General features: G+C 41.9%; 1 protein-coding gene and 1 pseudogene across 8 annotated transcripts in view; one reads left to right on the top strand and one right to left on the bottom strand.

The window, feature by feature from the left end:
- Positions 1 to 2,220: 2,220 nt before the first annotated feature.
- LOC139419194 (5-hydroxytryptamine receptor 3A-like) lies at positions 2,221 to 6,917 on the bottom strand (annotated as a pseudogene).
- A 2,967-nt stretch (positions 6,918 to 9,884) lies between these two features.
- LOC139418160 (ubiquitin carboxyl-terminal hydrolase 28-like) overlaps positions 9,885 to 13,542 on the top strand; it is a 33,287-nt gene continuing 29,629 nt past the window's right edge. For 3 of the 8 annotated variants that reach the window (XM_071167407.1, XM_071167408.1, XM_071167410.1), the window contains exons 1-2: positions 10,474 to 10,725; positions 13,444 to 13,518. In XM_071167407.1, the coding sequence (XP_071023508.1) occupies positions 10,678 to 10,725; positions 13,444 to 13,518 (123 nt within the window). In that variant the 5' untranslated portion in view covers positions 10,474 to 10,677. Of the gene's footprint in view, positions 10,726 to 13,443; positions 13,519 to 13,542 lie in introns of all 8 variants that reach the window. The other 5 variants (XM_071167404.1, XM_071167409.1, XM_071167403.1 and 2 more) reach the window with 4 other exon arrangements.

The following is a 13,542-nucleotide window of genomic DNA, read 5'->3' on the forward strand; positions in this document are numbered from 1 at the left end:
ATGCTGAGCAATTGTTGTCTTCTTTTCCTTCACTCTGCGGTCCAACTCATCCCAAATCATCTTAATTGGGTTGAGGTCAGGTGATTGTGGAGGCCAGGTCATCTGATGCAGCACTCCATCACTCTCCTTCTTGGTCAAATAGCCCTTACACAGCCTACAGGTGTGTTGGGTCATTGTGCTGTTGAAAACAAATTATAGTCCCACTAAGCCCAAACAAGATGGGATGACCTATCACCAGCAAAGCACCCCCACAACATCACACCTCCTCCTCCATGCTTTACGGTGGGCACCACACATTTAGAGATCATTCGTTCACCTACTCTGCGTCTCACAAAGACAAGTGGTTGGAGCCAAAACCTCAAATTTGGACTAAAAGACAGATTTCCACTGGTCTAATGTCCATTGCTCATGTTTCTAGGCCCAAGCAAGTCTCTTCTTATTATTGGTGACCTTTAGTAGTGGTTTCTTTGCAGCAATTCGACCACGAAGACCTGATTCACACAGTCTCCTCTGAAAAGTTGATGTTGAGATGTCTGTTATTTGAACTCCGTGAAGCATTTATTTGGGCTGCAATCTGAGGTGCAGTTATTCTAATGAACTTATCCTCTGCAGCAGAGGTAACTCTGGGTCTTCCTTTCCTGTGGCGGTCCTCGTGAGAGCTAGTTAACTCTAATAAACGTATCCTCTGCAGCAGAGGTAACTCTGGGTCTTCCTTTCCTGTGGCGGTCCTCGTGAGAGCCGGTTCTCATGAGAGCCAGTTTCATCATAGCGCTTGATGGCTTTTGCGACTGCACTTTGAAAGTTCTTGAAATTGTTTCTGCATTGACTGACCTTCATGTCTTAAAGTAATGATGGACTGTCATTTCTCTTTGCTTATTTGAGCTGTTCTTGCCATATTATGGACTTGGATTTTACCAAATAGGGCTATCTTCTGAATACCAACCCTACCTTGTCACAACACAACTGATTAGCTCAAACGCATCAAGAAGGAAATAAATTCCACAAATGCACTTTTAAGAAGGCACACCTGTTAATTGAAATGCATTCCAGATGACTACCTCATGAAGCTGGTTGAGAGAATGCCAAGAGTGTGCAAAGCTGTCATGAATGCAAAGGGTGGCTACTTTGAAGAATCTCAAATATAAAATATATTTTGATTTGTTTAACACTTTTTTGGTTTTGGTTAGTACATGATTCCACATGTGTTATTTCATAGTTTGATGCCTTCACTATTATTCTACAAGGTAGGGAATAGTAAAACATAAAGAAACCCTTGAATGAGTAGGTGTGTCCAAACTTTAACTGGTACTGTAGTTCCATATATCCCTGCACAACTCTAGCTAAAAACAGGATACATAATCAAACCAAGTGCCACAGTTGAAAATATGAATTTATTTGTAGGCTAGCAACATGACTTGTTTGATATGAAGGGGACTAAGAAGTTACATTACAAATATGAATGAACAACATAACATTTTCAGCAAACAATAACCAGCATTAATTTATTTCCTCAACTCAAGGAGGTGGCCATACAATGAGTTGTAACGTGATCTGCTCAAAGCAAATGTCTGGTATTCAAGGGAAAATTCTATTTACATAGATCGTTACCATCCAAAGGTTTTTATGAGTAACTCATGTATCTTTTTGACGACTATGAGTGAGCCAACATGGAATGCAGTTGCCTAAGCTAGACTTTGAATGTGCTTTATTGATTTTGTACAAGTTTCAGGGGAGCATGGTGATTAAAGTTCATGTAGAATAACATAGCATTGATGTAACAGAATGTGCCCGGAGAACATGAGCAAGATATATATTTTTATGAAACACATCAGAATGAATATGTTAATACATGAGTCTGTATTTATGTATGGGGCAATATTCCAATAGTACATGAGTCTGTATTTATGTATGGGGCAATCTTCCAATAGTACATGACAATACAGTATTGATTAAATTAAATAGCTGTTACCGTATCAAAAGAAGAAGTGGGGACAAAGGGGGGGGGGGGGGGGGGTCGGCTCAACCACATCAATAACCCTTAATTGACTTTTAACATTTCATTAGAGCAAAATAAATGCATTCAAACAAAGTTTTTCTCCCCTTCTATCCTCATGCAGAGCTCCAGATGGCCCACAGTAGCAGCAGAGTGTTGGTGTAGACAACCAGGATTAGCAGGTAGACTCGGAACAGGAGGTCGTCCACCTTGCAGCAGAGGGCCACCTAGTCAGCCTGGGCTGAGTCGTCACTCTCTCCCTCCTGCAGGTAGAGCCTCAGGGCCACCACCTCCTGGAGAATACTCTCCAGCCGAGGAGTACTCTCCTGGGGCTCGCTCAGAGACAGCAGTTCCTCTGGAGCCAGGTCAAACTCAAAGCCTGGAGGGACAACATGTAGGTGGGGTTATGATGGGGTTGGACACTTGAATGTCCGAAGAGAAGATATTCTGTTGCTACAATGCAATCTTAACAAGTAAATTAAATAAAAGTCAAACTGTTGATTGAATACAGTGGCAAGAAAAAGTATGTGAACCATTTGGAATTATCTGGATTTCTGCACAAATTGGTAATCAAATTAGACCTGATCTTCATCTAAGTCACAACAACAGACACACACAGTCTGCTTAAACTAATAGCACACAAATGATTGTATTTTTCTTGTCTATACTGAATACATCATTTAAACATTCACAGTGTAAGTTGGAAAAATTATGTGAACCCCTAGGCTAAAGACTTCTCCAAAAGCTCATTTGAGTCAGGAGTCAGCTAACCTGGAGTCCAATCATTGAGACAAGATTGGAGATGTTGGTTAGAGCTGCCCTGCCCTATAAAAAACACTCACTAAATTTGAATTTGCTATTCACAAGAAGCATTGCCTGATGTGAACCATGCCTCAAACAAAAGAGGTCTCAGAAGACCAAAGACTAAGAAATGTTGACTTGCATTAAGCTGGAAAGGGTTACAAAAGTATCTCTAAAAGCCTTGATGTTCAGTCTACAATAAGACAAAATGTCTATAAATGGAGAAAGTTCAGCACTGTTGCTACTCTCTATTTGTCTGCCAATTGAAGCTCAACAGAAGTTAGGTGATGCAACAGGACAACGACCCAAAATATAGAAGTAAATCAACAACAGAATGGCTTCAACAGAAGAAAATGCCCAGTCAAAGAAAATGGCCCAGTCAAAGTCCTGACCTCAACCCAATTGAGATGCTGTGGCATGACCTCAAAAGAGCGGGTCACACCTGACATCCCAAGAATATTGCTGAACTGAAACAGTTTTGCAAAGAGGAATGGTCCAAAATTACTTCTGACCATTGAGCAGGTCTGATCCGCAACTACAGAAAATGTTTGGTTGAGGTTATTGCTGCCAAATAATATATTAAATCTAAGGGTTCACATACTTTTCCCAACCTGCACTCTAAATGTTTACATGGTGTGTTCAATAAAGACATTAAAACGTATAATTGTTTGTGTTTTATTAGTTTAAGCAGACTGTGTTTGTCTATTGTTGTGACTTAGATGAAGATCAGATCACATTGTATAACAAATGTATGTAGAAGTCCAGGTCATTCCAAAGGGTTCACATACTTCTTCTTGCCACTAGTATGTCTAGACATACTGTAAAGGTGTATTTTCTCTCTGATCGTTTTGATGTTAATACAGAGGAACATAGAGTTGTTGTCAACATGAAAATGTGTCAGAGCTGGCCATTACATATCAAATAGAATAAGAAATCTGTGGAAAGTTAGGAAAACCACCACCTGCTAAATGTTGGGTCCTAATACCCAGTCACACTCTTGTGTCCTATGACCAAGAAATACAAAGCATCCAAACACAGGTCCCCTCTCACCCCCACACTGATCCACATCATTTAGTGTTTTGACAGAGGTGAAGTTGCTCTCGAGGAAGGTCTGGCTGGACGAGCCGTACTTATCGAGGTGACAGGCAGACACTGACATCTCCTTGACCTCCTTCTCATTGTGGTAGAGGAGCTTCACTACAAATATGGAGATGGATAGTTTCAGCACCAGCAGCGTCATGCACACCGCAAAGAACACACCTATAAGATGGAGAACACCAAACATCAACAATACACCTGTTAGAAAAATACTAATCTTAATTTTTACAGAACATGTCTTAGATCAGAAATACAGTACCAGTCAAAAGTTTGGACACAGACTTATTCAAGTTTCTCTTTATTTTTACTATTTTCTACATTGTAGCATAATAGTGAAGACATCAAAACTATGAAATAACACATACTGAATCATCCAGTAACCAAAAAAGTGTTAAATACATCAAAATATATTTAGATTTTAGATTCTTCAAAGTAGACATACTTTGCCTTGATGACAGCTTTGCACACTCTTGGGATTATCTCAACCAGCTTCATGAGGAATGCTTTTCAAACAGTCTTAAAGGAGTTCCCACATATGCTGAGCACTTCTTGGCTGCTTTCCTTCACTCTGCGGTCCAACTCATCCTAAACCATCTCATTTGGCTGGGTATGAAGGGCAAGCTTGGTGTGTCAAACAATATGAGAGAACATTTGAAACAAAGATGAGGAGAGGAGCTGGTGTAAGATACCCATGAGTGGTGTTCTGATGGTGGTGGCAGGCATCTCGTCCATCAGGTTTACCCTGAAGACAGTGTAGCCCAGGAGGATGCTGGTCTTGAAGTGCGCGTGCCATTGTTGTGCGGCAAGTAGAAGCTGATGACGTCCACCACCATGAGGAAGATGCTGGGGATGAGCAGACTCACCACGTACAGCAGGGGGCGCCGGCGGATTAACACCTGACGAGTGAGAGGGAGTGAAAAAGAGGGAGAGAGAGTTTTACTTTTCTATTTCATGTCACACGTGGGTCAAGAATGTGTTTGAACTCCCCTATAGGTGAGAAATTGAGAAATAAATGTTTTTCCCTTCACTAACTTAAACCTAAATCTGCCCCATTTTAGCTTTAGATATCAACTGTACTTTTTTCCAACTGAACCCACAAGAAAACCATATTCCACAGTATTACCTTCCTGTCCTCTTCCAGTACCCCAAAACACATGAATCCCCTTAACCGCTTTCACAATGAGCAGTAGTGTAAAGGTAACCCAATGAGCTCTGCTGGATCGACACTCCATCATTAAGTGCCCTCCTGAGCTGAATGTACAACAGAACCCCGCCTAGCCTATCCTCGCAGGCAGTCTCTCCCCCACCTGCACCAGGCCCAGGGCCCATTTCTCCGGCAGAACAAGACGGCCATTGATCAGCTGCCACAGAGACAGCCTCATTATGGTGCCTCTCTCTCTCAGCATGCTGGACGCGCCTCATCCTCATCTATTAGCATTAGCGCTTAATCCTGTCCGTGAAGCCCTGGCTGATCTCTTGAACACCTTCACAACAGGAGTACCAGGAGGAGGGGATGGCTAAAAACCTCCTGTCGATACTCAATCTGATTTAGTTGTCATTGTACAGTCACAGTCTCCCTACAAGAGAAGTGTGTACATTTTTGTTTCCTGTTGGATAGACATCAAGCCATATAGAACATCTCACTAACACACCTATTCACATATTACATATTTACTGACTGGATATGTATTGCTGTATATGTGGATACAGTTGGCACTAGACATATAGGTCATATTTGTATTTCTTCAAATACTTTCCTTCAAATCAAGTATCTGAAGAGAAACAAAGAGAGACCTAGATCTGGTAACAGTAGGCACACACGTTGAACTGGATGTGTGCATAGTCTCTGCCATCCAGCCGGAGCTGCCAGTAGTGGGAGGGCACAGACATCAGCTCCCACTCGCCATCGTCCATAAACGACTTCTGATCATTGGCGATGTCCTCCGCACTCCTCCACAGAGTCAGGTTCTCCTCACTCACTGCATACATGATGGTAGAGGTCAGGGAGAGAGTTTACTAAGACTTAATGACACTCAGTCAATATGACCTGCTATTGATTTGATACAATATTAAATTACCAGCTGTGCTCGTGTTTGTGTACTTAATACTGTATGTGCCATAGCTTTATGCATGTATTTTGTGTATCGAAAGGTATGCCATTGTAATTTTGCACTTCTAATTGTGTGTTTTAGCCACATCTGTGCATATCCAGATGTATAGTCATTTGACTGGGTATGTTAGCGTGTTTACAGCTCTCTATGCTAACCTGAGTGAAGCCAGCTGCGGAAGGTCAGAGTGCAGCTCTGCTTGTCAAAGGGGTAGGCTTACAACTCCAAGTCACACGCAGACACCACCTGGATAGGCTTGTTGTTTTTCACCATCCCCGATGAGTTGACATACACATAGGGGATGGCAGGGGACTCCCCTACATCCACACTAACAGGGGGAAGAACACGACTTATGGGGAAGACAAGAGTTCCAGCTGCTTACAGTACTATATGTTGAACATGAGACACTCTGACCCTGGTCAACACACTTCCTTTTCAGTCTGTCATTTAAAATAAAAGGACAAATGTTGAACATTTCTGCGAAGAGACCGAGTGTATTGAGTAATCCAATGACATGTTATGAAATTTGAACAGGAATACATAGTATCAATTCTTACAATTCACTGATGAGATCGGGCACCCATATAGCTTCAGAGGGCAGAGAGATCTCAGTGATCCCGTCAAACTCCTCAGGATCCCACACCAAGAACGCATCAGTCAAGATCTGACATTATAAACAGGAAATACATCACAAGACCAGTTATATGAAGTACATGACAAATGGTGGCCTGCTGTTTTGGCATTCAATTGTTGCATGCCAGACAAGGCTGAAGACACATTGGCTGAAGCAGGCTCCCTGTCTTTCAGACAGACAGCCATGTGAAAACCATGCAGAAGCTTTAAATATATTATGTAACTGAAATGAAACATGGAACACAGACACAGGATTCGTAGAAACAGCTAAACGTGGTATTCATGTTAAGTCAGACATAATGTGTATATTGGGTGGAAAAGAATAATGCAAAACAGACATTTCTGTGCCTCATTCCCTCATATTCAAATATCTGAAGAGAACATTGCATTTGTATAAGTACACCAACGGCATTGTCATTCAGGGTTTTTGAAAAAAATACTGAAAATTTGATACTTGACTTTAGGTGTATTTTCTGGCGCTCAATCAATGGCACAAGGACAAGCGGCGGATGGGAAAATAAGCAAAGTCAACAATGGTATTGCAATTGCATTAAAGTGAATGGAGAATGAGCCTAGAGACTCATGTCTGCTGGCCCCACCAAACAAATGAACCCTAATGCGATTCTCCTCATCCTGATTTTATTTTCATGTTTTTTTTTAATGGCTCACTCCACCACTCCATTGAAACTATAAATATAATGCGTAGACGTGATTATTCCTTGAAGGGGTAATCAAAGTAATTACATTTTTAAATATTCCTATTTGTGGATGGGGCCAGTGGTGGTTTTACGTTGCATGAACATTAAGAATAGCTACAATATACATATCTCCCAGGCATATTACGTACATTTTTGGACTCTGTGCTCACTTGAATAGGAAGGTGGTGCGTCGGTCCTTCTTGTGGACAAATGTTTTCATAAAACTTTTGTCATCAAAGTCTGGCATTTTCTGGATTTATGGGGCTTTCAAGACAACAGGGAACTCAGAAAAAACAAGGTTGAATCATGACGTCAGTGTTTTTTAAGATCGGAGCTCTAGAAAGAAGCCCAACTTGGAATTCCGAGTTGGATGACCGTTAAAAACGTATTTTCACAGTCGGAAATCGATTTTTTCTGAGTTCCCAGTTGTCCTGAACTCATTGAAGTCTGAGATTTCCCAGTTCTGAGTTTCCAGATGTTTTGAAGGTGGCAGAAGTCATGCTGGATTGACAGCATGGCCAATATATTCAACTTTTTCTGGCCCATGGTGTTTCATGTGAATGTTTATCATTTTAAGCTTGGAAAAGAGCCCCTTAAACCCAGACTTGAACCACCCACCCTCTCCACCGAATAGCAGGGGAAGCAAAATAGTGATTGCTTTGCAACATTTGCAGTTAGCCACCGATTCCTTTCCAAACCACTCATTTTTAAATTTGCAATTTCCAACTTGTTGTGTAATGTTTATGTCCAATAAAAATGGCCGATGAGCACCGATTTGTTTTATCTATTTTTTTATTTTTATTTCACCTTTATTTAACCAGTTAGGCCAATTGAGAACAAGTTCTCATTTGCAACTGCCACCTGGCCAAGATAAAGCAAAGCAGTGCGACACAAACAACACAGAGTTACACATGGAATAAACAAACGTACAGTCAATAACACAATAAAAAAAGTCTATATACAGTGTGTGCAAATGAAGCAAGATAGGGAGCTAAGGCAATAAATAGGCCATATTGGCGAAATAAATTACAATTTAGCAATTAAACACTGGAGTGATAGATGTGCAGAAGACGAATGTGCAAGTAGAGATACTGGGGTGCAAAGGAGTAAAACAAAAATAACAATATGGGGATGAGGTAGTTGTGTGGACTAATTACAGATGGGCTATGTACAGGTGCAATGATCTGTAAGCTGCTAAGACAGCTGATGCTTAAAGTTAGTGAGGGAGATGAGTCTCCAACTTCAGTGATTTTTGCAGTTCGTTCCAGTCATTGACGGCAGAGAACTGGAAGGAAAGGCGGCCAAACGAGGAGTTGGCTTTGGGGGTGACCGGTGAAATATACCTGCTGGAGAGCGTGCTACGGGTGGGTGCTGCTATGGTGACCAGTGAGCTGAGATAAGGCTGGGCTTTACCTAGCAAAGACTTATAGATGACCTGGAGCCAGTGGGTTTCGTGACGAATATGAAGCGAGGGCCAGCCAACGAGAGCATACAGGTCGCAGTTGTGGGTAGTATATGGGGCTTTGGTGACAAAACGGTGTGATAGACTGCATCCAATTTGCTGAGTAGAGTGTTGGAGGCTATTTTGCAAATGACATCGCCGAAGTCAAGGATTGGTAGGATAGTCAGTTTTACGAGGGTATGTTTGGCAGCATGAGTGAAGGTTGCTTTGTTGCGAAATATAAAGCTGATTCTAGATGTCATTTTGGATTGGAGATGCTTAATGTGAGTCTGGAAGGAGAGTTCACAGTCTAACCAGACACCTAGGTATTTGTAGTTGTCCACATATTCTAAGTCAGAACTGTCCAGAATATTGATGCTAGACGGGCGGGCAGGTGCGGGCAGCGATCGGTTGAAGAGCATGCATTTAGTTTTACTAAGAGCAGTTGGAGGCCACGGAAGGAGAGTTGTACGGCATTGAAGCCCGTCTGGAGGTTTGTTAACACAGTGTCCAAAGAAGGGCCAGAAGTATACAGAATGGTGTCTCTACATAGAGGTGGATCAGAGAATCACCAGCAGCAAGAGCGACATCATTGATGTATAGAGAAAATACTAGGCTCAAGAATTGAACCCTGTGGCACCCCCATAGAGACTGCCAGAGGTCCGGACAACAGGCCCTCCGATTTGACACACTGAACTCTGTCTGAGAAGTAGTTGGTGAACCAGGCGAGGAAGTCATTTAAGAGATCTTCACATTACAAGGATTGAAAAGGATTTGCCAGTAGATTGTTGACGTGATTCATGATGATGACTGCTTGTCTAGCTTGCTAGCTAAGATTTTGAAAGTATGATCAGTCCAATCAAAGCTACGGCAGATATAACGATTTGATGTCATCTTACCTGTGGTCAATGACCTTGAGCATTCTCGGATGGGCACTTCTAATGTACATTTATGGCAGCACCCAAGGGGTCTGAACTTTCTAGCTCTCGCTGTAGATTTTGCGGTGACGTACTTTCCCCATAAATGACAGAACACTGAGCCAATCACCGCACAACTAGAGAAGATTACTAACCCCTATGCTCTTTATTATTCACTGGCTGCCCCTCCACGACAGAAATCACTGAGCTAAACTGAAACACCTGCTATTTGGAGCTGCCTTACTCAAGAAAGCAAAAAAAGAGACCATATGTGTATGCGGCTTTATTACCTCAATAAAAATAATTATTTACATTATTTGGAAACTGATATGGGACACGTATTAATGCCAGAATAACATGCAAAACAGGCAACAAACAAAAATCACGGGTCGCCACTGCGCCAGCGCATAGCTGGATAATGGCTGTAGATGGCTAGTTAGGCTATCTAACTGCTGATTGATTTACTAAACTAGAGTTTTTAATCGTGATGTTGAGCTAGTGTGTAGCAGATAATTCATTGCTGTGTGACCTGTTGGTAGGCTGTTATGTCCCATGTTGACTGATGTAAATGAAGCTACAGCAGCCAAGATGATAATGTAGAGTACTTTTTTTTCTTGTTTTAGCGTTTTAAATTGTGTAAAAATGCAATAAATGAGCTTCAGCTTTCAAAAAAATGTTTTGGAGGAAACCCTCACTCAATCCCCCCACCGTCCGGTCACTCTGCCATATCCTAGATTTAGCTGAAATGATGCCCCTGCAGCTTGCCTATAGGTGAACATACTTCATAACAGTTCATCCTTGTGCTGATATACTGTATCAGACGTAACCGCGCGCACACACGTCGCTTGCACGCGCCGTTTTTTTGGACAGGCAAGGATACCACTCTTCTTTGCTTGTGTGTGGCTGTTTGACAGATGGAGTTGGTTTGACTCCGAAGTCGGGCTGAAGGCATTTGTGGAAATAAACAAGAAATTCGGGTTTTGCTGCCATGAGAGTTGAACAACAGAGTGAACATGGGGAAAACTCAACGAATTCGGTGAGCACTAAGTAACAGAGTGGAATGACAAGTGACATTTCAAAAACTCTAACCTTGCATGAGATTGTTAACTAACGCAACCAGAACACATAACGTTACAGCCTACATTTTCTGTGTGGACAGACACTAAATTATATATCATGACACGACCTTATTCCTCAGTGAAACAGTCAATGACACAGTTGCTTCAATTACCTCGTGTGGGGAATTCTGTGTTTCGGGATTGTTGTCACTACGTATCCTGCCTGTCCTGCAAATATGTTTGACATTTTGTCTCGTTCAACGTATCACGACAACCAGTTGGCAAAAGAGTTGTGTTATTGTCTATCAATCTTTGCAATAACAACAGTAATCAGAGAAAGGTCATCTGTCAAAACCACTACAACAACATGCATACCCACAGTTTCTTGTCATATAGACCAGTGTCTTAACTGGACACACCCATCAGCTTTGATTTGTCTATAGTTAATCTTTAACAACATGTCTCCATCCTATTTTATAGCATGAAGATAAATGTATTTTTCTCCACAATTAATGTCTATCTACATTCATCTGTGTCCAGCGTCTGTGGTGGCTTTTTGTGTGTGTCAGAGAAACACCCACTGCCTTTGTCACTCAAACCCTGGTGGCATGGCGAGTGGAATGATAAACAGAGGTGCTAGCTATCCATGTCAGGGCCCAAAATAGAGGCTGACCAAGAGGCTAAGATAGACCCCAGCTCTCCATATAAGTCTGCATGGTCCCAGGTCTGTGTGTCTGGCTGCCTTCACACTGTTACCCTGACATGTCCACCTGCTGTTATGGGGGTGAGGGCTTTATATAGACTCACTCCTCTTAGCTGGCCCATATTCTTTTAACTGTTTAGCCACTGTTGATCTGGTGTATCACTTCAAAGCTACGGCTGGTTAGGAATACTTTTAGTTGCATTGTATTAGGTATACATGTCCGTCATACCGCTCAGGAAGGAGACGCGTTCTGTCTCCTAGAGATGAACGTACTCAAAAGTGCAAATCAATCCCAGAACAACAACAAAAGACTTGTGAAGATGCTGGAGGAAACGGGTACAAAATGATCTATTTCCACAGTAAAGCAAGTCTTATATTGACATAACCTGAAAGGCTGCTCAGCAAGGAAGAAGCCACTGCTCCAAAACCGCCATAGAAAAAGCAACTGAACATGTGGACAAATATTGTACTTTTTGGAGAAATGTCCTCTGGTCTGATGAAACACAAATAGAACTGTTTTGGCCATAATGACCATCGTTATGTTTGGAGGAAAAAGGGGGAGGCTTGCAATCCGAAGAACACCATCCCAACCATGAAGCACGGGGCTGGCAGCATCATGTTGTGGGGGGGCTTTGCTGCAGGAGGGACTGGTGCACTTCACGAAATAGATGGCATCATGTGGTAGGAAAATTATGTGGATATATTGAAGCAACATCTCAAGACGTCAGTCAGGAATTGAAAGCTTGGTCGCAAATGAGTCTTCCAAATGAACAATGACCCCAAGCATACTTCCAAAGTTGAGGCAAAAGGGCTTAAGGACAACAAAGTCAAGGTATTGGAGTAGCCATCACAAAGCCTTGACCTCAATCCCATAGAAAATGTGTGGGCAGAACTGAAAAACTGTGTGCGAGCAAGGAGGCCGACAAACCTGACTCAGTTACACAAGCTCTGTCAGGAGGAATGGGCCAAAATTCACCCAAATTATTGTGGAAAGCTTGTGGAAGGCTACCTGAAACGTTTGACCCAAGTTAAACAATTTAATGGCAATGCTACCAAATACTAATTGAGTGTATGTACATTTCTGACCCACTGGGAATGTGATGAAATAAATAAAAGCTGAAATATATCATTCTCTCTACCATTATTCTGACATTTCACATTCTTAAAATAAAGTGGTGATCCTATGTCAGGAATTGTGAAAAACTTAGTTGAAATGTATTTGGCTGAGGTGTATGTAAACTTCCGACTTCAACTGTTCAATATCCTCTCCTTTGTAGAAGCAAACACTTTTCTTCCTCTAGTCTGTTCCCTCCTCTCTCTTGTAGGAGAAAGAGAATAAGTCATTAGTGCCGTCAGCTGTGCTTAATTGCCTCTGATCACCTTGACTCACATGCCGGGCTGGGCTACTATCTGTGGGACCAGTCTGCCCTCTGGTGGTCCTTCCACATAGGTTAAAGGGTTAAAGTTAGGGGACGGGTTAGCTAACATGCTATGTTGTTGCAAAGTAGATAATTAGCTAAAATGCTAAAGTTGTCCATGATGAGATTCGAACACTCAACCTTTGGGTTGCTAGACGTTTGCGTTATATACCCGATCAACCACCCTGATTTTTGCTTTTGCCTTAAGTAACCTTCTATCTTATGTAACCATACCAAACATAACATATCATACTTATTTGAGTGTACCAGATTTACTATTTTACGTCTAATCTATGAGACCAGCCTGGTCAACCTAGCCCCGGAGAGAAAAAAATCTAATTGTAATAAATGGGCTCCAAAGCTAATCTAAGTAATTATTACTCAGCAATACTCTGTCACGCTAATCGATTTAAAGTAAAGGACTGGAAAAATAACATCTAGAACGTGTACTCTTTCCAATCTTGCCAAGAAGGTCATATGAATAATTGCATACCTTCGTTGTAGAGACTATTTTCACCCAAGCAACAGGTTAATGGAAAGCCTTTTGTTCTTCATTGGCATGTTTTGCTCCTCAGAGCCTGATGCTGATCAACCAGCTGAGGGAGATCACTGGCATCCAAGACCCACAGATCCTCCTCAGGGCCCTAAACGTGAGTACCAAACACTGTGGACAG

This window comes from Oncorhynchus clarkii, chromosome 10 (genome assembly GCF_045791955.1).
Source record: "Oncorhynchus clarkii lewisi isolate Uvic-CL-2024 chromosome 10, UVic_Ocla_1.0, whole genome shotgun sequence".
In the NCBI taxonomy this organism is placed as follows: Eukaryota; Metazoa; Chordata; class Actinopteri; order Salmoniformes; family Salmonidae; genus Oncorhynchus; species Oncorhynchus clarkii.